The sequence below is a fragment of the Chrysochloris asiatica genome, unplaced genomic scaffold, assembly GCF_000296735.1.
Source record: "Chrysochloris asiatica unplaced genomic scaffold, ChrAsi1.0 scaffold00004, whole genome shotgun sequence".
Taxonomy (NCBI): Eukaryota; Metazoa; Chordata; class Mammalia; order Afrosoricida; family Chrysochloridae; genus Chrysochloris; species Chrysochloris asiatica.
The window spans coordinates 30,931,948-30,956,223 of record NW_006408522.1 but is presented as its reverse complement, the minus strand read 5'-3'; the positions used below and the strand labels follow the sequence as shown (position 1 = coordinate 30,956,223).

Below are 24,276 nucleotides of genomic sequence, written 5' to 3'. Positions count from 1 at the left end.
GAGGCCATGATGCCTGTAGTCCCAAGCCTGCCCACCAGTGATGTATCCACCCTGGCTTTGGGGTGCCTCATTGTCTCCCTTAAAAAAAAAAAAAAGAATTTAGGAGGGAGAATGGCTAGGACCTGGTGATTAATTGGATGTGATCGAATAGCAAAGAGAGTTTGAAGACACAGAAGGGAGAAGGAATGGAGAAAAGCTGCTGAGGAAACACAGGGAGGAAGAATACAAGTTAAAGTAAATACTATTAAGTGATGGCACATGAAAGGGTTTTAAATCATTGTAATGAAATGAAGGGTAAGATTTGTCAAACGTGGAACTAATGATCTGCTCTGTAAACCTTCACTCAGTAACTAGCAAATCAAAGTATGTGTGTGGGTGTAGGTTGTTTGTTGTTGTTAGGTGCCATCAGGTTGATTCAACCCATAGCGACCCCATGTAGGGTGGGTGTAGGTGGGAGACTGATAAAGATGGCTGTCACATTTGAGGAACACAAAGAGGGATAGGGTGGCTAAAGCATAGTAAATAAGGTGGGTGATGTGACTCCCCTTACTGGACCTTTGTGGGAGGAGAGGAACTCCGTCCATTGTAATAGGACAGAAGACTGAGAAGATGGATACATATGAAAGTGGGTTTAAAATTTAATGTGAGAAACTCCATAAAGTAAGCAAAATCATTCAAGGAGCACTGGGGGTAAAGAGATGATTGAAGATTTGAAGAAAATGGAGGTTTAAAAACATTGTTGTAAAGAATGGAAAGATTAAAAAACAAAAAAAAATCATAAAAAAATTTCCAAGTAATACTGACAGACCAGTTGAAGGTGGTGGGGACTGAGTTTATAGTGGTATAAGTTTTTCTGGTTTTGTCACAAGTACTAAGCTGCTTGGGAGCAGATGAGGAGGAGACAAAACAAAGGCTTTACCTAAGGTTGGGATTTTGACAGACCCAATACTACCAGAACAGGAGCAAGAGTTTAGGGGACATGTGAGAAGTGGTTGAAATGATGAGTCACAGAACCTATGCTGGAAAGGGAGGAAAGTGAATATGGAAGGGGGCTGAAAGCCAGTGGGCTCAAAATTCCAATGAGGTTAGATGGTGGAGGTACTGAAGCTAGCTAGCTAATATGGGAAGCTGTGGTCAGAGCTTATGATGTAGAAAAGTGATTTAGGGAAGGGGCAGTTTCAAGTAATGACTAATGTCAGGGTGTGACTATAGGCATGGACATCTAAAGTATTGTTATCGTTAAGTGCCATTGAGTTAGTTCTGACTCATAGCGACCCTATATAGGGGTTTCCAAGGAGTGGCTGGTGAGCTTGAACTGCCGACCTTGTGGTTCCAACTGCCTTTGCAGTCCAGTGCATTAACTCGCAACGCCACAACTAAGGTATAGTGGAAGAAAAAGTCACTGACAGTGAAGAACAAACCATGGTTCTGAGTTCTAGGGCACTCCATCAACTGACATAACATGAAAAATAGAAACTTGTTGTTTAGTGCTGTCCAGTCATTTCTGACACATGGTGAGACTCCACAGGGTTTTCAAGGAGAGTGTGTTTGAACTGCTGATCTTGTGTTTATCTGTCCAATGCTTATCATACAGCACCACATTGGTAGTTATGTGCCGTGGAGTAGGTTCCAACTCATAGCGACCCGGTACAGGGGCTTTCTGAGGCTGTAAATCTTTACAGGAGCAGTAAGCCTTTTCTTCCCCGAACAGCTGGTAGTTTTGAACTGCTGACCTTGAGGTTGGCAGCCTGATTCGTAACCACAACGATACAGCGCCACACTAAGACTCCATATAAAAATTTAAATTTAGAACTATGGAGTCTTAGTCTAGAAATTTAAAAAGTAATAAATCTTAAAATTTCCTGTTGTTGTTATTGTGAAGTGCCGCTGAGTTGGTTCCAATGCATAGCGACCCTGTATAGGGTTTCCAAAGAGTGACTGGTGAGCTTGAACCGCCAACCTTGTAGTTCAAACAGACTCTGCAGTCTAGTGCATTAACCCACAAAGCCATACCAGGGCTCCTAAGTGCTAGACTATGGCTCCAACAAGAAGTGCTACAGAAGTTCAAAGAGGATAAAAATTATTAAATGGGTATAAAATTATAGGTGGAAGGAAAGACTTCAGGAAAGAGGTGGACTTGAAGTGGGTCCCAAACAGAGTGAGCTGTTACTGCTGCTGCATGCTGACTCCTAGCGACCCTGCACAGGGTTTCCGAGGCTGTAAATCTTTACAGGAGCAGAAAGCCTCATCATTCTCCCACGGAACAGCTGGTAGTTTCCAACTGCTGACCTTGTGGTTAGCAGCCCAACGCATAATCCACTAAATTATCAGGGCTCCTTCCTAGAGTGAGCAGGACTTGATAAAACAAAAAGAAGGAACAGATATTCCGTATCAATGTAAAGAAGAGAGGTAGGACTGGGTGGCAGGAATGACAAAAACAGCACATTTAGACTATAAGATAAAGCATTACTGTTAGCTACAGAAAATTACTCTAAACAATATTCATGCAAATACTTTAAAAGCACAGATCAGCCATTCGGTTGGGCAGGACAGATCCCTAAACTTGCTGTACAGAACAGAACACTAGCTCTCTCTGGCTGATGTTCCAGTAGCTGAGATCAATGAAAGTTTTCCTAAGAAATGTGCCATGCACCTTCCTCAAAGCTCTCCTGCAGTGTTGCCCAACCATGCAGATGAGGAGAACCCCACTCACAAGTCAGCACAACTGAGCAGGCCATCCTCTCTTCCTCACCAGTCAAACTGTTTTCCACGGTGGACAGTTAGGATATGTAGTTAGGATATGTAACTGCACACATACAGGTATGTTTTAGTCAGCAAAAAAAGAGTCTACTGACAAACAAGCAAACAATCTGAGAATGTGTTAACTTATCCTAGGTCAGCGCTTAAAAAAGCAAAACATTACAAGGCCCTTCAAAACAAATGAAAACACCAAAACAGTTGTAAAGGGTTCTGATAGGTATGTAAAGATGAATATATCCTTTCTGTAATCCAAACAGCAAAGAATAGAGCCCATCCTAATTACTAAGTACGCTCCTTGGAAACCCTATACAAAGTCACTACTGAGTTGGTAGTGACTCCTGACACAATGACACTTAACAACAACAACAAATATTGGAAGTCCTAAATGTAGGCTGGCCTTTGTTGTTACTTTTGGATGAATAAGCAAGTTGTAACAGGCTGCAGGGTGTATACACACATACACTCATAAATATTACTCAAGATGCATGCAATGGTATCTTAAACATCACAAAATCAGAAGCAACTAGAATACCTAAATCAAAAAGCAACACAAATAAGCACATAGTTTTTTATCAGTACATTTACATAATGACACATGTGAAAAAACCACCTTAGCTTGAGAAAGCTAGCTGAATACATCTTGTCAAAGTCCTTTAAGAAAAAAGTGATGCCTAAGGCAGCCAGGACATCAAATCATACAAGGAGCAATTCTAACACAAGACAAATAGCATTTCTTTCCTACTCTAATGTGGGGCAAGAGGTGAGTAGATAATGTATAACAACAAATGGGTTTTTAAATTGTGCTGGACTGTATATTTATGTGATGGTATAATCCATATATAGGGAGCACAGTGGCTCTGTAGGATAAGCCCAGGACGGCAAACCACAAGGGCAGTGGTATTAGCACCAGCTGCACCATAGGAGAAAGAAGAGGTTTTTCTGGACCTGCAAAGATTGACTGTCTCACAGGCTTACAGAATGTGCCCTTTGGTTGTTGAAATGATTATATATTCCTGAGTGTTTTGGTGTACATCGAAAAAAACCCAGAGGGAATAGAAGCAAATACTATTAAATGATGGTGCATAGAGGAGATCGTAATCATTGCAATGAAACGAAATACAATAGGATGAGTGTAAAACCGATGTTCTCCCATGTAAACTATCACTCAATTCACAAAAAAAATAAAAAAATAAAAGATTCACTGCCTCAGAAACCCTACATAGGGTCGCTAGGAATTGGAACCAACTGGATTGCACTTAACAACTACTATAAAGGAGTCCTGATGCGGCTAAGTAGGAGAACCACTGGACCTCGAACCACAAGGTCGGTGGTTCTAGTCCACAAGCCGATCTGTGGGAGAAAAATGAAGCATTCTGCTCCCACAAAGATTGATAGCCTTGGAAACCCTATACAGGGTCACTATGAGTCGGAATTGACTAGATAAGACAACATAAACCATGTATGCCAGAGACCATATACAGCTAAATAAAATCTCTGATGTAAATCCAAAAACAAAAGGGTGGCCAAAGGACATCTGTATATATTATTATACAATAACAACCTCACAAAGTAGTGGCTAAAATGTGATTCTGTGGAACAGAAAAAGAAAACTGTTAAGGAAGGGGTAAAAAAGTGAACAAGTACATTTTAAATTAATGGCTCTAATTATTGGCCTCAGATTAGAAGTTGCAACAATCTACATACCTGAAGTACGAATTTAAGTTAAGAGCAATCGCAGAGTTGGAGGAGCTGACGATCACAACATCTAGGTCTTGAGATACTTTCAGTGAAGTACACGAAGACATCTTGACTGGCTCCTGTTGCTGCTCACTACACATCTCTTCTTGGAGAAGTGCTAAATCCACATGAGCTACACACGTACCATTCATAGTATCAAAAATATCTTTGGGCTAGAGTTAAAGAAATATTGATTTCAATACGCCAATCATTTAAAACACAGGTGAGAGCTATGAAATGTATCACTACAATCTTGTAGGTGTAGAAACAGAAAGATGGCTGGACACGGAGACAACCATCATAATATAAACTTGGAACAATAAACCACCTGATACTATATTCAACAATGCTTGAACTCTATACCAGACCCCGAGATACTCTTGACATTTTCTACCCATGTTCTTCAATAGCACTATCAAAGAGAAATAGAATACAAACCACATTTGTAATTATAAACTTTCTAGTAGCCTCATTAAAAATGTGAAGAGAAACAGGTGGTGGTGGTGTGCTGTGGAGTGGGTTTCGACTCATAGAAACCCTGCATAGCGTTTCCGAGGCTATAAATCTTTACGGGAGCAGAAAGCCTCATCTTTCTCCCGCGGAACAGCTGATAGTTTCGAACTGCTGACCTTGAGGTCTGCAGCCCAACTCGTAACCACTACACCACCAAAGGTTCTTGAAGAGAAGCTAGTGAACCTAATTTTAACATTTATGTAATCCATTATATCCAAAATATTATCAAGTTAACATGCAACCATTATAAAAATTATTAACAAGCTATTTTACATTACTTAATCTAAGTCTTCAAGAAGCTCTGGTAGTGTGGTGGTTACAAATCGAGCTGCAAACCACAAGGTCAGCAGTTTGAAACTACTAGCTGTTCCGCGGGAGAAAGATGAGGCTTTCTGCTCCCGTAAAGATTTACAGCCTCGGAAACCCTGTACAGGGTTGCTGAGTCGGAACAGACTCCACAGCACATAACAACAACAACAATCTAAGTCTTCAAATTCTGGTATACATTTTACACTTATGGCACATCTCAATTTGGATGTTAAATTTTCATCAGAAATACCTGATTTGTGTTTGTTGTTGTTAATGCTAATGAGTTGGTTCTGATCACAAACCTTGTAAACCCTGTAAAGGTGTGAACCACCGACCTTGCAGTTATCAGTCCTGTGTTTATCCTACAGCACCACACCCAGATACCAGGACAGGACACGTATCTGTTGTTAAGTGTCGTCATTTAGACTTCATAATTTACATTTTGAAAAGTTGGCACAATCAAGGTTGTTCCAAATATACTTAAGTTTTCCTAGTATTTGAACTATCATTTTTTTAAGTCAAAAGTAACTAAATTAAATGGAAACATTCAGTCCCTCAGTAGCACTAGCCATGCTTCAAGGGCTGAGAACCACAAGGAGCTAGGAGATACTACGTTGGACAACGCAGTTTTCTATAATCTGGCAACAAAATGGGGATTCACTCAGCATGGCAGTGTTTTCAAAAGAAATCTTAGTCCAGAATATGATACAGCTAATATAGGAATCCATTTCTTAATGAAAGGTCAAGATTCATATTGTTCTTGTTGTTGTCAAGTGCTGTTGAGTAGGTTCTGACTCATCTAGGGGGAAGCAGCTGGGGGGTTTGAGCTGCCAACCTTGTGGTTTGCAGTAACGGGTCGTTTTTCAAAATTTCAAGATAATTTTGACCTATAAACCTGCTAGAGACAAGACAAAAATGTTTTCCAGAATCAAATTAAGTAATCTATATAGCTCATTAATATAATGAAAATTTAGTGAAACCATTAGAGATAATAAATGGTGGATTATTCAGAAATGAAAATAACGTATCACAAGGGAGAAAAGTAAAAAAAAAAGCAGCTATCTATATCCTTCCTGGAACAAGTAGACATTTGTTGTTGTTAAGTGCTGTCGAGTCGGTTCCGACCCGTAGCCACCCTGTACAGGGTTTCCGAGGCTGTAAATCTTTACGGGATCAGAAAGCCTCATCTTTCTCCCGCGGAGCAGCTGGTAGTTTCGAATTGCTGACCTTGCGGTTCGCAGCCTGATTCGTAACCAGTATGCTACCAGAGCTCCAGCCAATAAGGACATTTTGAATAAGTGGGTAAAGCAGAGTACACACAATTTTTAAAGACCACAAGTATGGAAATGATAATTACAACAACTGAAAAACTTGCAAATATACAGTCAAATGGCATATGAAGTAATATAATGGGCTATTTTCAGTACACGAAGATGTTTTACCATGAAAAGTTTTAGTGAAAACAAACGAACCACTTCTTCCACTCTCTGACCCCTAACATTTTAAAAGCTTAAAAAGGCTCTTCTATGTATTCAACTACCCAGAATCCCAATCAACATCTTTCCCATTAAGGATACAGATCCAGCTGAAACTATTCAAAATAAAAAGCATTCCTCGGCACAGCTGCGTGTCAATAATCCCACCCACTGCCTCTGTGGGCCAGGATAGTGTGAAACAGTTGAGTACTCTCATCTCAGCATCTCTTTCAGGAAACAGAATGTGCAGGACGATACAGTCGTTGATGAACAATAATGATGTGTTATTGTGAAATGACAAAATTCTCAAAGATGATATGGAAATACCTATGAAACAAAGGATGCTATTTCAAACTCAATCACAATCTTATAACTGGCATATTTGATTTTTTTTTTTTAACACAACACAAAGAGGTAAAGCAAACAAAGCAGCAGCACTAAGGGCAACTCTAGGCAGTTACTGTTCATGCCCACCTCAGCAAGTAGTCATCAGGAGGCAGGTTAAAGTATGAACTCAAAGATAGTCTACAATATTCCTGGTTTCCGCTATTTATGGCCAAAGTCTGATAACACACCAGAAAGAAGATTGAAAAGAAGTCTACTTACCCCTTAGGCTCCACAAGAGACATCAGACTTTTTATTTAAAAAAAAAAAAGAAGGAACCCTACAGATAAGGTGGTGAGGATGTTACTGCCTTAAAATTCTCAGCCTGAGCTCTCTGCGTCCTGCTCCCTGCAGTCATCAGGCTGCGACAGAGTCAAAAGTTCTATGACCAGTTAACCTCGACACTGCCCAACGGAAACCAACACCAGCTACAAATGCAAGCCATACATGTAGTTAACCGTTTTCTAGAAACCATATTAAAAAAGTTAAAAGAAATAGGTGAAATTAATTTAAATAATATGTTAAGTCCATTATCTCTACAATATCATTTCAACATATAGTACAAAAATTGCTACATTTTACTTTATACTAAGTAAATTACATTTTATAGACATTTAAATTACATCATAATTCATATTAACCACAGTTCAAGTATTCTATATCCCCCTGTAACTAGTGGCTATTGCAATGGACAATGAGAATCTCAATGAACCTCTGATTTCACCTCTGCAAGAACTTTTCCTGTAACATGTAAAATACCTAGTACGGTAACAAATTTAAACATGCTGAAATACCAACACCTGCAGAAACTTACTGATACTTTGATTTTTAATGAGCTTTTGTATTGTCTCCCCATTGTAGCTATACAAAATGGTTGCATCACATCTTCCATCTTTCAAATTAAATTCATAGATGAACACTTCATTCTTTTTATTCAGAGTTAGCAATTTGGGCTTATCTGTTAGTGTGCTGCTGTTAGAAGAATTCTCCCATACAAATCTAAAGAAAAGAGAAGTTTAAATTATTTGTTAAAGTCTATATTCACACCAATATTCACCTACAAATAGTGAGGGTGAGTACAAAACAGCTCTTTAGTTCATCAGGCAGAATTCTTCACCTGGCCAATGTCCTCTTCCTCATTTCTTCCCCACTCTAACCTGTCTAACCCCAACGCAAGAGTATTGAGTAAGTGGAGAAAAGAAAGAGACCTCAGAATAAGAAATGACACCTATTTTTCATTATCTTAAATTCTAACTAGTAATATATTTAAAAGAACTGTCACAATCAAGAATAAATATCAGCAATCTATTATCCATATTATTTATATGAGGTGGTAATCACAATAAACAAAATGGGCTTTTACTAAGTTAAAAGCTTTCAAAGGTCTTTAAAACAGTGAATATTGGTACAATAGAGACTTGAAGAGTACTTGAAAATAGTATATTATAGAACAGCTCTGTCCAATAAAACTTTCTTTGATGATGGATATATTCTACATGTGCACGGTCTAATAAAAGTAGCCTATAGCCACATGCAGCTACGGAGACCTAGAAATCTAGGTACTACCACTGACAAACTGAATTGTTCATTTTCATTTTATCAGTTGCCTGTGGCTGATAGCTGTCTATTGAATAACGCACTTAGAGAATTCTTAAGAGCAGCAAACCCTATACAGGCTCGCTCGCTATGAGTCTGAACGGACTCAACGGCAGTTAACAACAATGTCAAAATACCAACGCTGGTTAACAAGGATACAGAATGCACACAGTTTCTAATTAAATAATGAATTAAAATTGCAAAACAAAAGAGTCTCAAATCTGAAAACAATGCAATGGAGTAAGATGGGCTATCATGCTGACAAAAAACCTTCCATCTTAGTCAAAGCTTCTGTCTACAGAAGGTTACCGAAAGCAAAGACACTGCTGTGGATTCCAGTGACCCTATGGGGCAGGCTAGAACTGTTCCATGGGATTTCTCAGGCTATACATACTTACACGAGCAGATAGCCTCATCTTTCTCTCTGAGCAGCTGGTGGATTTGAGCTGCTGCCCTGTTGTTAGCAGCCTAACCCTCATTTCACAGTATCACCAGGACTCCTTTACAGAAGGTACAGCTAAATATAAGTTTTATATCAGATTTAAAAAAAAAAAATGGATTTGGTGCTATTATGTCCTTGTTAGAGAAAAAAGATGGACACATTTTACGTGACTATCTGTATATAACAACTCTAATCCTAAACTAAAGAGTTCTGGTAGCGTAGTGGTTACGAATTGGGTCAGCAGTTTGAAACTACCATCCGTTCCGTGGAAGAAAGATGAGGCGGTCTGCTCCCGTAAAGATTTATAGCCTCGGAAACCCTATACAGGGTTGCTATGAGTCAAAACCAACTTCACAGCACATAACAACAACATACCTAAACTAATGAACACCCAGTTCCTGTTTGCACTGAAAATCTGGGGGGAAAAAAAATCTGCATTTCATATATGAAAGAGATTATTCAAATAAAGTTATATTTAAAAGGCCAAATACTGTGATATCATTAAAATCATGAACACTCAAACTATACTGCCAGAGGAAAATTTTCAATAAATAAAATATAAAATGTACAGTGATTTCAATAAGCTTTGAGAAAAGCAGGAAGTAAACTCCGAATACTATAAATTTGTTCTCTAGAAAATAATTAAAATTCAATTCAAATAAAAAGAACACAGAAATCTTCTGAGGCCCTCCTTCCCTCTACTAACTTCATGAACTAGCTTATGAATTCCCCATTACTTCATGTATGTGTATCTTCTCTGTTAAAAGTTCTTTAGAGGTTTGAGAACTTTTCTGTCTGACCCATTCCTTTCTTTAAAGGGCTGTGTTCAGAGATACTTAATATCTTGGACACAAACTAACTTCCCAGAAGGGGAGATCCCTTTTTATGGCATTGTAGATTTAGTACTGGACTAACTGCATGGTCTGCAGTTGGAACCACCTTGACAGCACACAACAATCTTGCCATCGAGTCAGCTACGACCCACAGCGACCCTGCATAGGGTTTCCAAGGAGCGGCTGGTGAGCTTTAACCATTGACCTTGAAGTTCAAGTTGATTTTGCAATCCAGAGCTTTAAAATCCACAGCTCCACACCCAACAAGATTAGGAAAACGCGGAACAAAGAGACGTGAAAGCATTCACTGATAGGATATAAACTCTAAAATTCTGACCAAGAGTTACATAAGTGGAAAGTAATACATTTTGTTGTAATTATATTTTGTCTGTCTCCCCAGTTCATGTGAGCTCCTAATGGGCAATAACTGTCATATTCAGCTTTTTAGGCACTGCTCCTGGCTAACATTACACGAACACCTAATTTTAATAGATTAGAGAATGGGCAAATTAGACTCTGTCCTTGAAAGAAAAAAATGTCCACATTTGAAGGAGAGCGCTATTTGTTTCAGTGACAAGGAAAAGATTATCAGATGACTCAAAAAAAGAGATGATTCCCAGCTAGCATCTTTGAATTAACTGAAAGAATATGGGTTTAATGCACGGCATCAACCTATATTCAAGGAATGAAAGAATCATCGCCTAAACAGTTACCCCCTCTGCTTAATTCGAATTGGTAAGCCGGGATGCAACAAGACGAACGTCGGACCCGGACCCTGACCAAACTCCGAAGAGGAAGTGGATGCGTTTGAGGCGTTTCCCGTGGCTGTCACTCCTCTCCTGCCACCCTGTGCCAAGGGTGACTTTACAGGGAGGGGCCAGCTGGCTAAATTTCCAGGCTTTCCTACACAGTGCTACCCTCCCGCGGCACTTACTGCCGGAAGGGGCCCTCGATGCTGCAGCCAGCCCCGCCCCGGGCGCCCGGCGCCAGGGAAAGCACTTGGAGGTTGCCCGCTGCCGCCAGGCTCCCCAGAACCTCGTGCTCTCTGTGCAGCTGTGCCCGGGGTCCCAGCCGTCCCGTTGCCTCCGTGGGGATGGGCACCAACAACATGGGTAGAACCCGCTCCGTGGTCTCAATGCTGCAGCTACGACCGGCGTTAGCAGCACTTCCGGGGCCCTCAGCTGCAGCCATGTTGGTCCAGCCGTTCCTTCCGGCTACTTGCGTCCGATCCATCCGGATTCAGACTGCGCGCGCCGGGAGCGCGCCTGGGCATGCGCGTTATTTGCTCACTCACGTGGTGCCTCGTGACAATGCTGGACTAATTCTGTCCTCGGACCCTTACATTACTTGCCTATTTACACGGGCGGTACCAGCCACTCAGTCCTTCCAAGGTCGTGAAGCGTCACCCTAAAGTTGTTCACCAGGTTAGGAAATACACCCCCTCAGGAATTACAGGCAATCCCTAAATTACCAAGGGGATCAGTTACTAAATGTGTCTAAGTGTGTCGCTGTAGAATCAGCATTGGACTTCAAACCAATCAGCTGTACCTCGGAAATCCTCTAACGGGTCGCTATGAGTGGGAACCGACTCCACAGCACTTAACAAGGGGAATTTATAGGTAAATTGGAACAGGTGCTAAGCTTACGAACCTTTGTTGTTAAGCGCCTTCCAGTGGGTTTCGAGTCATAACGACCTTTACCTTTTATAGTGTTTCCAAGAATGACTGGTGAGTTTGAACCGCCAACCGTGCGGTTCAAAGCGACCTTGGGCCCAGTGCATTAACCTACAGGGCCACACCAGGAATGCCGATACTGAATAGGGTTTCAAAAATCTTCGCGGGAGCCGAAAGCCTCATCTTTCTATCGCTGACCGGCTGGCGGGCTCGAACTGCAGACCCAGTCGTTTCTTATAATTAACCTTTAGTGCAAGAAAACTCATGTGCAGCAAGTAAAAATTGTGAAAGAGTTTGTGGCGAGTGGCGAGTAGGGATTGGTTCAATCTTTTTAACGTGAGCAAAGACCATGGAAGGACAAGTAAGAATAGTGTGTAAATGGGACTTGTAACCTGGAGACTTACTGTAATTTTTGCCGCCCTCTGTATCACTACTTTGAATTAACTTCTTGTCTGGACTACTGCATCAGTCTCTGAACTGGACTAACCTTTCTTTACCCATTCAGCTGCCACGGCTTCCGGCTTTGACTCTAGCAAAACCACACCCACCTTGGCCACACCCATTCTTAGAAAACTGAAAGACTTCAAGCGTTTTCAGGTGGGTTCTCTGACATTATCATTGTCCTCTAACTAGCAGCCTCCTACTTCAAGCAATAAACCTTTTGGAAACCCTCCATCACGGATTCCTGCCTCTTTTCTTACTGTGCTGTCTCTACAGACTCTGAAATAGAAGTAATATACTTGATTGTGATTTGGAGTGGGTTCTAACTCATTGCAACCCTGTATAGGGTTTCCAAGGAACTGCTGGTGGGTTTGAAGCACCCCAGTGCTTATCCTTCACCGCCACACCAGGACTATAACTGCTTTGGTGGTGGTGATAGTGTCATCGAGTCATTTCTAACTCACAGTGACCCTGACATTGCATTGCAGTTCAAACTGAACTTTTGGCCCAGTACTTATTCTACAGTGCTTATACTACAGCTCGAGTAAATTAAATCTTGCTGTCCTGAGCCATCATGAGAGTGTTGACCTGAATGATGAGGTCAAAGGACATCCATTGTAACAGGAAGACAGAAGAGTTCCTGTTTCATTACTTATGTTTTCTCAGGGAAAGTTGATGCATGATCATCAGCAAACAGGTGTGGAGATGTCATTCTGGAAAAGTCTCTGAACAGATAACAATCCCTTTCTAATCAATATTCTTTTCCTGTCATATGGGAGCACATGCCTATGAAAGACCAACCCTTCCATTTGTGCCTTGGTTTCCTCCTCAGTTTCTAGAACTATTGTTTCTGATTAATCATTTTCCCTCTGCATTGCTTTCTCCTCTCTAATGCTTTCATTAGCAAACATGCTGTAATCTTGACCATCTTAAAAAACACTCGTTCCTTAACCCACATTGACCCCTACCCTATTGCCCTTTTAGCAAAATTCCATGTTGAATCTTCTTGTAGTCCATCCCTCTTTCCTCAAGCTAAATTTTCTAATGGGGCTGCCAACTTCACTAACCCACCAAGACTACTGGTGTGGTTCTGTGCGTTAATGGCGTTAATGCGCTGGACCACAAGGGCCGTTTGAACTGCAAGGTGGGTGATTCAAGCTCAGTCACCACTCCTCAGAAGCTCTATACAGGGTCCTGATGAGTCGGAACCGACTCTATGGCACTTAACAACTATCACAAAGTACTTCATTTCAACTTTAGTAACACCATTTCCTAAGTTTCCTGTCAATCTCACTGGTAACTACCCCTCAGTCTCCTATGTGAACTTTTCTTCCTAATTTCTTCTCTTCTCTTAACTTTAAGTGCTATTTACATGCTGATAGCTCATGTTTAGACTGATTTACACTCCACAGATTTCAAATCTAAAGTGTGCAAAACATTGACTATAAACACCTCACAAAACCATTTTTCTCCTAATCTTTCCCACTTCATTAAAGGGCACCCACCATTCACTCTGGTAGCGTACTGGTTATGAATCGGGCTGCTAACCTCAGGGTCAGCAGTTTGAAACTACCAGCTGTCCCACGGGAGAAAGATGAGGCTTTCTGCTCCCATAAAGATTTACAGCCTTGGAAATCCTGTGCAGATTCTATGAGTCAGAACTGACTCCATGACACATAACAATAACGACAACCGTTCACTCTTATTAAGCTACAAACCCTGAGTCATCCTTGATTCTTAACTTGTGCTCTTCTGGCCCGTCACCAATGTCAACTCTTATTTCCTAGAAATATACTTGAAATGTCTTCGCCATTTTCTATCATCACATTTCTTGTTGCTTTTGGAACTTTCCACCTTTTTTTTTTCCTGCTTCTCCTTTTGGTCCCCTAATAATTCAGCCAAGTGATTTAAAAACTAAACCACATTATGTCATGTTCCTGTTCAAATTCTGATGACTTCCAGTCACAATGAAAAATCCAGGTTTCTTTATTATGGATCTAATCTCTCCCTTATCTGTGTACCTCAGCCACAATTCCCCTTCTCTTTTCTTAAAACACATCAAGTTCATTCTCACTTTGGGGACTTTGTTCTTGCACCTTTGTCTATATGGAATACTTTCCCCTACACATCTTGGCCTTATTGGTTCTTGTTCATTTCAGCTTAAATATAACATCAATTGAGAGGCCTTCCTTGACCACTTGACCTAAAGTCTTCTCTTATCATGCTCATCAACCCAGCTTTGTTTCCACCCCAGTATGTATCACTGTTTGGCACTTTATGCCAGTCATATCCATTCAGAATGCAAGCTTCAGAAGAGCAGAGACTTGGCGTTACTCTAGGACCCAAAATAATGCCCGGTTGATAAAAGGCACTCCAGTGAATTGATTAAATGCATGATCGTTATTTGTCAAATGAAACCAAACATTTTCTATTCCAAGCGAAATATTTATATTCAACCCTCTTAGCTCAACTACTTTTTATACAGAGGATGATAACATTGAAACAATTTTCAAAGTCATAATTTTGGTATATGTAACAAGACCTTGTCTCTTTCTATTAAACATTGGAGTATTCACATGTAAGAAAACACGTAGCCTCCATTATAACTAATTACAAATAACTTTCAACACATCATTCTATCATCTCTTTAATTATACCTTATTTTGCCATGCCTGGTTTTCAGGCACATCAGCCAGGTTTTTGAAGAAATATGTTTTGGGTGGGGTCCTCCAATATATCAAGGCATAAGAAATGTCTTTGAGATACTTTTTCTGGATCCCTGTAGATATAGCTCATACACTTAATGTTCGATGATTAAACTTTCCATATATATGTATTCCAGAACAGCTAGATCAGTACGTCCAACCAAGTCTACAACGAGAACAGGTGTTAACTGCAAAAACAACTCCATTTTGAGAACAAGTTCTATGTTGTTCAGTTTCTCAAATTAATTCTTGCCTTCAAATAATTTAGCATGAAAAACCACCAAAGTGTCTGGATATAAGTGAAAAGACATGACACAGGACCCTAGCTTGGGCCAGACTGGTTATTCAGAGAAAATGCCAAAGTTCCAAGGACTACTTCTAAAGGTAATTTATCCTCCATGCTTACAGTTTAAAAGTAGTAGAGAGGGAAGTACTGGTGTGGCTCTGCGGGTTAATGCACTGTACTGCAAGGTCAGTGGTTCAAGCTTACCAACCGCTCCTTGGAAACCCTATATGGGGTCCCTATGACAGGGTCGCTACTAATCGTACCTTGGCATCACCTAATAACCGAGAGAGGAGGGACAGACCTAGATTAAACTTAAACAAGGGACTATGATCTTGTTTCTGCCATCACTTACTCCATCCTGGCTTCCAGCTGTTCTACCAATTGTTTGTCCACGTGGTGACAGAACAGGGAGAGAAGGTTGCTGGGGAAGACTAGGGGTTCTGCCAGAGAGGAAGTGGGTGTTTGAGCTATCTCCCAGGCAATCAAAACCACCATGTTTGTCCTGGGGAGCAGAGAATAATCAGAGGTGAGTAATACAAGTGTCCTTCTCCATGTAACCTTTATTGGTTATACAGAAACTTGAGACTCAAAGGCAAAGGTTCCTCATTATCTGTATCAGTGCAGGATCAGAAATCAGACTACTCCCTCCCCCTCCACATGTACACAGCAATTAAGAGGCAATATTTGAATGTTTAGTGTATGCCAGGCAATACAGTGTGCTTTACACATTTTTCTTATTAAATACCATCTATATTGGAGTCCTGCTATGGCGCTGTGAGTTAATGTGCTGGACTGCCAAGGTTGGTTTGAAATGCAAGGTCACGGGTTCAAACTCACCAGCTGCTCCTCAGCTGTATAGGGTTTCCAAGGAGCAGCTGGTGAGCCTGAACCACCAACCTTGTGGCTCAACCTGACCCTGTGGTCAAGTATAGAGACAAGGACATGGGTTAAGCAATGAGATGACTTGCCTCCAAGTTATATTGCTAATAACAGACCAGAATTCAAACCTAGGTCTCTGTTTGGCTCTACAGATTTCCCCTTAATTACTATGCTGTGTTACTTCCCACAAGAAACCAACAACTGTAGGACACATAGAGAGGGCAGGGGGAAAAACCCCAAACCCAAACCCAGCAAAAACAAAACAGTTGCATCTGTGCTATTCCTACAAAGCTTGTAGTATCTTACCAAGCTGTATGGTCTCTGTTAGGTTCCTGTAGGGAAGAATCCAGAGATGCCAGCTGCTCCCCATGACTCAGCAGGGCATAGAGCAAAGATATTCCAAACTGCAAGTACAGAGTAATATGAGTTCACCAGAGGCATTCAGTGTACAAAGATGTGTGGAGCCATCTGCTCTAGAGCAGTGCTGTATACCAGGAGCATCAGGGAGCTTATTAGAGAAGCAAAGGCAAGAAGAGCCCCACAGAACTACTGGATGAGACTCTGTGGGGAAGAGGTCAAAAAACCCTACCTATCAATAAGCTATCCACGTGATCCTGGTAACTCACTACAAGTGGAGAAGCCTGTGGAGGTTAAGACTTATGGAGAGAAGAGAGCAAATTTCTTTGGTTATTACTTATCAGAGATACTACCTGAAAGTCATTTAGGGTAAAGAAAGCCTCTCAGGTGTGTTACCTGATTCTGAAGCACCACAGTGACCCGCCTCTCTGAGGTAGTTGATAGCAGCATGAGTCCCTGAAGTCCTTGCAGGAGTTCATGGAAGGTCAGGTGACTGATACATTTGCCCAGAGGTTTGAATAACATTTGCAGGGCCTGCAAGAAGTCCCAGTAAGCACCTCTCAAACTGCATTACAGTTTTACTTCATCCTACCAATTCTTTCTTTCCCTTGCTGACCAGTCTTGGGTTGTCTTCCTGGTCCAGTTACTCCCCAGGTCCATCACCACTTATCACTCTATCCCTAACACTGGGTCCCTTCAACACTCACTTGTTCAGGGTGCCTTCCCTAAGGAAATATCTGGGCCTCAACACTTACCTAACAACGGATCCCTTCTCAAAATTACATAGCACACTCTCCTGGGCAATCATACACCTGTTTGTTTTCGTTTGCTCATCTTGGGGGGTGAAGAGAGAGGGTCATGAGCAGAAAGTAACTTTTCCTATTACTGGTTGTTCTCCTGAGGGTGGTAGGGCTAGAAGTCCCCCCTCACTGACCCACATCTTCTCTGGCATCTCTTAGAGATAGGGAGTGGAGAGGAGGAAAGATCCACAACCCATCTTTGAAAACATCCTTTTCTCCACTCAGTTGCATAGTACCTGGTCTGCCACATCTCCCTGGACCAGGAAGGGCAGATTGTGGGTGATTGACAGAAGAAGGCTAACCGCCTGATCATGCGGGAGGAAGGGGAGCAGCCGAGCCACCAGGGCTTTCCCCTTCCTCACAGAGAGCACCTGCAGGAAACCATCTGCTGTCTCCCTGTAAGCAAGACAGGAGGGCATTTTCAGATTTCTACATAGGGGACCCTGCTATGCATCAGAAAGGAGGGGTAGGGTAGCAGCGCAGCTTCTTACTCTATCCTTCCCTTCCTTGCCAAAGTATGGCCTTTCCATACTCACTCCAGATTATTCTGCTCCTGGGTCATCAAGGCTTGGAAGAGTTTCTCAGCCTGGGCACACTGCTGCTCAGAGGACCAGAGCTGTGAAGACCCATCTTTCTGGCCCTTCTCGATCTCTAGTAACTGAAGGAACATCTGGGAATTTGATGATTGGAAAAAAAAAACAAAAACAAAACAAATTTCAACAATGTCCCATTCTCAAAGTTAGGAAAGTATCCCCCGCCAAGAATATGATCTCTCACCTTCTCAATCCGATATAATACCCAAAGCCTCTGACTGTTTGTGGCCCCCGTATCCTAGGAGAAAAAGAGTCCTCAGCTATCAGCCACACACTTCCAGAGCAACAGTCTCGGACATCAAAGACCAATTGAACTGGAACAGCTAGACACAAAACCTGATTCTATGTCCTCATTCTTAGGTCATAATCTGAACTCAAAACAGGACAGTGCTTCAGACTTTCCCCCCAAACAAGAGAAAAGTACTCCTACCTGCTCTTGTGTGCCATGGGGCACAGCATCTATAGCTCGGCGAGGGCTAAAGCATGTCGATATGGCTACCTGGCCCAGGGAACCCTCAAATCGAACCACTACAAGAAAGAAGTCAGGCTAGGTATAGTCCCCTCCCCTTCACCCTCAGTGCACCCAGATGCCTATCCTAGCAGATCAACCCAGGTCCTACCTGACTCATAAGCCTCTGCCTTCTGAATGTAAGGAGTTACTAGCTTGAGAGATTCAACCCTGCTCCTTGGCCCAAGTTGCTCTTCATCTGCTTGCTTCTTCTCTAGCTTCTGATAGTATTCCTGAGAATCCATGAAATAGAAAAATCAATATTCACCTGTAACCTCTTAACCCACTCTTTTCCTACAGCATTCATTTCAGAAATGATCCTGGAACCTGAGGCTCTTCCACCAGTCATTCTAAAATACTCTAAGTACCGTGGGCCTCATTTCACCTGTCTTGGGATTCTCAACCCAAGTACTTAAAGCCCTAGATCTGTTGATGGGTCAGGGAGCAAAGTGGAAGAGCAGGAAAGCAAACATGCTTCAGAATTTGCAACCTTGTCATTTCTTAGTTCTAAGTACATACATATACCACACAACGTCTTTCCTCCCTGCCTTTGTGATGTTACTTGTACTTTTTCTAAAATTAAGAAATATAGTATGGAACCCACCAGCAGCTTGAGATACAAAACTTGTGTAAGAATACATTTGTCAACTGGCCTATAGGCCAGTTTTTATTTCTGTGGATTTGTTCACCAGCTCTAATATTTTCTTAAAGGCAAACAAGGACTTGCATACATAAAGTTCTTTCACTTAAAGGCAATGCCTGAAGTGGCAAGGGACAAAATAACCTATCTTATTTCCAATGATCCTGGCAGATAGAGGGAGTATTTGAAGCATGGTAGAAAGAAGAAATGTATATAAGATTATGGTGGGATCTCAGTAAGGGGTTCATGGAAGCTGAAGAAAAGTAAAATAAAGGGGAAGTAGAAAGCGGGAAAATATAAATCAAGATATTTTTCAATCTTTGTCTAATTTAACAAATGGCATCCCACTATTTAAAGAGGTTTTAGATATAAAGAAAAATATTAGATAAATCAAGACCTGCAAAACATACTGAGGAGGCATAGTCCATATTTCCTGGCTAAGAAAGGGTAAATCTTGGTCAAAGAATGGAGCCATAACCTCAATGTGTTTTGGGAATAATAAACAATTCCATTTGACGGAAGTGTAGACGAATCAAGGGAATCAGACTGGGATGTCAACTTCAGAAATACAAACCTTATCTTCCACCATTGTCTCTCCAAAGAGGAGAAAGCTCAGGCCCATTTGACCCCAAGGTGAGAGGCTGAGAAGTGCACCTTGGAACTCACCTGATAGTAATAGTCATCCAAGCATGGAGTCTCACTCTGCAGTTGAACCATTTGTACTTTTATCACCCAATCCTTCTCTTTTCCAGTCATGAGGTTAGTATAGAGGTCTGGCTGCTGAGACCAAGGCTTCTTGGCAGGAGGACTTGAAACCAAGAGGAGCATTCCCATTAGACCTACCCATCCCTACCACAGTTAACTTCCAAAGAGTGGTGAGCAAGGAGTGGGTTCTCAAGAGAGGCTAGGACAGAGCACAGAGGTGTGCAAGAGTATGAGTGTGAATTGGAGGGTAGATGTCTGGTCACAAGGGATACCCAGCGTCCACACGGACCCCTTCAACCCTGACTCTTATCTAGGCTTTACCTCAGCATTTGGTGCTGCTGCTGCTGTAAGATCCGTTGGTGCCAAGGATGAAGCTGGGTCAGGTGACTGGGAAGACTTAAAAAGACAAACAAATTTGGGAAGGAAGCGCTCAGGTGCTCTGAATTAATTTAGCCTTTGGTAGTGTTAGATAGACATCTAAGGAATTTTCTATCTTCTTCTGTGCCTCCCTAAAGTTACCTCTGTAAAGCATGGCTCAAGCCCCCCTCCAAGATACATTTTTCTGCAATTTGCCTGTAGGAAATCTTGGCACAGTGAAAAGCCTTCTGGCCTAGTTGTTGGGAGTTCTGAGTTACAGTCTCAGTTCTGCTATGTAGAGTTCATTTACGCTCCCTGGGCCTCCATTTCCTCATCTGTGAGGGCAGAAGGGATTGGACTATCCTTAGATGCCTATCCCTGAAATTCTATGTTTTTCTATGGAAACTGGTATAATGTTTCTACCCACCTCAGCTATTAACTCAGGAGACCTCCAGAGAAGAGCTCAGCCTGTCCTGAATACTGGAGTCCCTGGCACCCTGAACCCATACCTGAACCTAAGAGAGCACGAGGTCGGTGGGCTGTAGAAGAGAGATGGGTCTGGTGAAGGCAGTCGTGGTCCGAAGTGCCGTGCTGGAGAGCTGGCATTGGGAAGCGCAGGCTAGAAAGAGATTGGTAATGGGTAGTCCAAGGTCTGAGGAGTTCAGAGGTTTGGGGAAGGGCCATCTATATCCACCGACAGAATGTTACTCTTGCTGCCAAGATTCAGTCCCTTTCCTGCCTCTCTACTCTTACCTACATTTTCCCTCAAGAACTTCACTCAGCATTTTGACCTTCTTGAGGCTCCTTATGACTGTGAAGGTGCCAGACTGTGGTTCTTGCCACTTGTTTCTATAGGGTTGGTCATTTCCTAGGGACCAGCTGTCCACAGTCCCTGACAAATGGAGGAGCAGGTGCCACTCTTACCCTCTGGTGAATCAGCACCTCTCTGTCCCCTCTGTAATGGTCTCTCCAGTTCTTGTGTGTTTAGCCACTAGGGCAGTGCTCATCTATCATTTGTATGACTAAGCCCTCCTCAGAGTTCTGGTACCCATCTAATCCTCCCTGTATGATTTCCTGCTCCTCAAATTCTTCTTGGACATCATGCTTGTTAAAGTAGAGGGTCCGGGAAAAAGAGGAAGACCCCCCAAAGAGATGGATTGACACAGTGGCAGAGGTCCAAGCCTGGAAAATGTTTTGTTCTGTTCGCATAGAATTGCTATGAGTTGGAACCAACTCAATGACACCTAATAGCAATTTCTTCTGCCCCCAGCCACATTCCCATCACTGCTAATCAAAGGGCAGCTGCTCTTTCTTAAGCCTAAACACAGTGCTGCTCATTTGCTGGGATATTTTCTAAGGTGGGGTAGGGATCTAGTTTTGTCTGTTTTCATTTGAATGGTCAGTTGTTCCAGTAGCACTTACTAAGGAGGTGCTGAGTAGATATACTACCTCTGTCCATTACCAAGCACCTCTATGTTAGGGGTTACTCCCACCCTCAGGCCTCCCTGTGGGTGCTTTATCAACCTTAGGAACAAACTGAGAATAGAAAAAAGGAATGCACTGCACTCTTAGGGATGGAATCTTTGAGCCCCTAGCACCATGTCTGCGGGTGGGGAACAAAGAATAGGGATGGAGCAGACTCACCTGCCATAGGAAATGCAAGGAGGCAGACGACATCCCCAGCACACCAGGGGCCTTGATTCTAGAGGAGCCAAGAAGCCCTTTCTGAAATAGAAGGGGAACCCATACTGGAATGAGCCCCAGTGATATCTTGTACATATACCTGTGTCCGTGGAGAAGTTGAGAGGAAGCAAGGCCAATCATTTCTAACACCTAGAACAGCAGTAGCGTCCCTCTCTCATATTCAAAGTCATTATGAGGCTTTCCTGGAGAGGATGAAAGGCTGGTATCTCAGGAGTAGGCTGAAGGAAGGTCTGAATCACCTCATTTCACTACAAGGAAGTCCTTGACAATTACCACTGGTTGTGGGAACCCAAGGGATATAATGGACTGCTAAGACCCAGGGGGCTGAGAGGCAAACAAAAGTGTCTGACTTTCAGCGTCAAATAGTAGAGCTACCACGTATGGACCATACACAGCCCTGCAAGGGTCTAGTCTTAAGGTGAGAACATCAGAAACAAAGTGGGAGATAGGAGGACTGAAGGCAGGAAGAAGATAGTCACTACTCAAGCTCAAATCTGAAATAGACAGTTGTTAATTCAGAACCTGATTTAGGGGTGGAGACGAGATGGGAATTAGAGTCAGTGAACTGCAGGCCATTCAGGACAGCTCCCGAACCACCCACCCGCCAGAGTACACCTGGCTATTGTAGACAGCACTGAGCATAGCTGGATCCCCAAGGTTATTCTCTTCCTCCTCCTGGCCTGGGGCCCAATCCTGATCCCCATCTTCCTTCCTCACTTCCTCCTCATTCTCTTTCTTCTTCTTCATTTGGGAGGTAGGCACCAGCTCCTCCTCAGCAGTCAGGGGGCTACAGGGCTTGCCTGGTCCTTGGTTTGTCAAGTGTGGTCCTGTGGAGGAAGTAAGATGGGGGCTCAGGTGTGAAGAGTCACATCTAGGGAGGCTGTTGCTCAGCAGCATGCTGATTCATAAGCCAGCTCCCACACCACCTTCAATCACTACCTCCCATCCTTTGGGTTTGACTCAGATTCCCTTCCTTAGGATACCTCAAACCATCTTCCACAAAAGCAAACAAAATATGGCAGGTACCAAACACCTTCACTTTCCACATTCCCTCATCACGCTTGCTTCTGTGTACCTCCTCTCACCTATTCCTTTCTGTTGGTGTTAAGTGCTATGGAGTTGACTCTGACACATAGTGACCCTATGCCCAACAGAACAAAACACCACCCAGCCCTATACCCTCCTCAGGAGTGTTGTATCTGAGCCCACAGTTGCAGCCACTGTCATTCCATCTCATTGAGGGTCTTTCTCTTTTTTGCTGACCCTCTGCCAAGCATGATGCCCTTCTCCAGGAACTGGTCCCTCCTTTCAACATGTCCAAAGTACAAGAGACAAAATCTTTGCTTCTAAAGAGAATTCTGGTTGTACTTCCATGACACATTTATTCATTCTTTTTGCAGTCTGTGGCATATTTAGTTTTCTTCAACACCATAATTCAAAATCATCAACTCTTCTTTGGACTTCCTTATTTATTGTTCAGCTTTCTCATGGAAAGGAGCTAGAACTTGAATAATCCTTTCTATTGTCTCTTTAGTTACCAAGTTCCAGTTGTTCTGACTCATTATAATTTAACACTACTGTGTGCTACACACTTTACATGTTTTAATTCATTTAACTCTCACAACAACCCTGTGAAGCTATTACTGATAACTTCAGTATGGCAATTTAAGCCCGGAAAAGTGATATAGCTAATACATGGAAGAGTTTGGAATTACTCAGCTCTCTGAACATTGGAGGCCCAAACCACGTCCATTCATTGAACCAGGCCAGTAAACCTCCACCACCACTCCCAATTTGGTGATACCTTCAAGGCATTTCATTTTAGCAGATTGATGGACATTCCTCATGGTTGTTTCCTCCAGTGGGAGAGCATTGCCAGCCTCCAGAAGGTAAACCTGGGACAGAAAAGATAGTCAGATACAGCCCCCTCCTAAGCAAAGTATTAGCCCAGGTTCTCAGGAGTGAAACCCTAGGCTCTCAGTGTGCATAAACCCCTAGTTTTTACCCTCACTAGCCCAGTTCCAGGGAAGGATCCTGCAAAGAGCAGAAATGAGGGACAAGACTAGGAGTTGGGGGAGAAGCGTCTGCTAGTCACCATCTGTGCACAGCCAGAGAAATTCACAAACACCTACCGGCTGACTGCAGCTGTTCTTCCTGCTTAGTTTAGCCATGGCAGCCTGGGTTACTGCCTGTTTGCAGCCCATAACTTTAAGAGTCCCAGCCCCTCCTCTGTTCTCCTGTTAAAGGGCCAGTGTCTTTCAACCATTGTGTCTTGATAGAAGTATAAAAACATAATCTAATGATATAGAAGATCCTTGAAAGGGGAAGAGAAAGAAGCTGCATGCATATCTAACCATTCAAGGTTGTGAGTATAATTTATTGGTTTCAAAAGGATGCTTGAATTTAGGATTCTATACTATAGTGGCAATGCTCAATTTGAGGGTAGATCTTTAACCCCTAGGCTTTGCTCCAATAAAATTGGATATAAAAGTTCCAGGTGGATACAGAGGAGGTTGCCTAGCAACCAAATACTTGATGCTCAAGGCAGTGCACCTGTGGGGTCTTATGTTCCACCAAAT

The 24,276-nt window shown here is 42.4% G+C and overlaps 2 protein-coding genes across 3 annotated transcripts in view; both read right to left on the bottom strand.

Moving 5' to 3' along the window:
- The window catches only part of SPG11 (spastic paraplegia 11 (autosomal recessive)), a 91,449-nt gene extending 80,186 nt beyond the window's left edge, over positions 1–11,263 (bottom strand). For both annotated transcript variants that reach the window (XM_006831699.1, XM_006831700.1), the window contains exons 1-4: positions 10,984–11,263; positions 7,993–8,177; positions 6,897–7,121; positions 4,465–4,663 (exon numbers count right to left, since the gene is read on the bottom strand). In XM_006831699.1, coding sequence (XP_006831762.1) covers positions 4,465–4,663; positions 6,897–7,121; positions 7,993–8,177; positions 10,984–11,240 — 866 coding nt within the window. In that variant the 5' untranslated portion in view covers positions 11,241–11,263. The remainder of the gene's footprint in view (positions 1–4,464; positions 4,664–6,896; positions 7,122–7,992; positions 8,178–10,983) is intronic.
- Positions 11,264–15,502: 4,239 nt separating this feature from the next.
- Positions 15,503–23,517, bottom strand: PATL2 (protein associated with topoisomerase II homolog 2 (yeast)). Its single transcript, XM_006831877.1, is given in 14 exon segments — positions 15,503–15,656; positions 16,340–16,437; positions 16,787–16,924; positions 17,427–17,586; positions 17,727–17,860; positions 17,968–18,021; positions 18,214–18,311; positions 18,404–18,524; positions 19,598–19,739; positions 19,958–20,023; positions 20,503–20,645; positions 21,638–21,718; positions 22,313–22,503; positions 23,502–23,517. Coding segments are annotated over 14 exon segments (1,596 nt in total).
- Between the last annotated feature and the right edge of the window lie 759 nt (positions 23,518–24,276).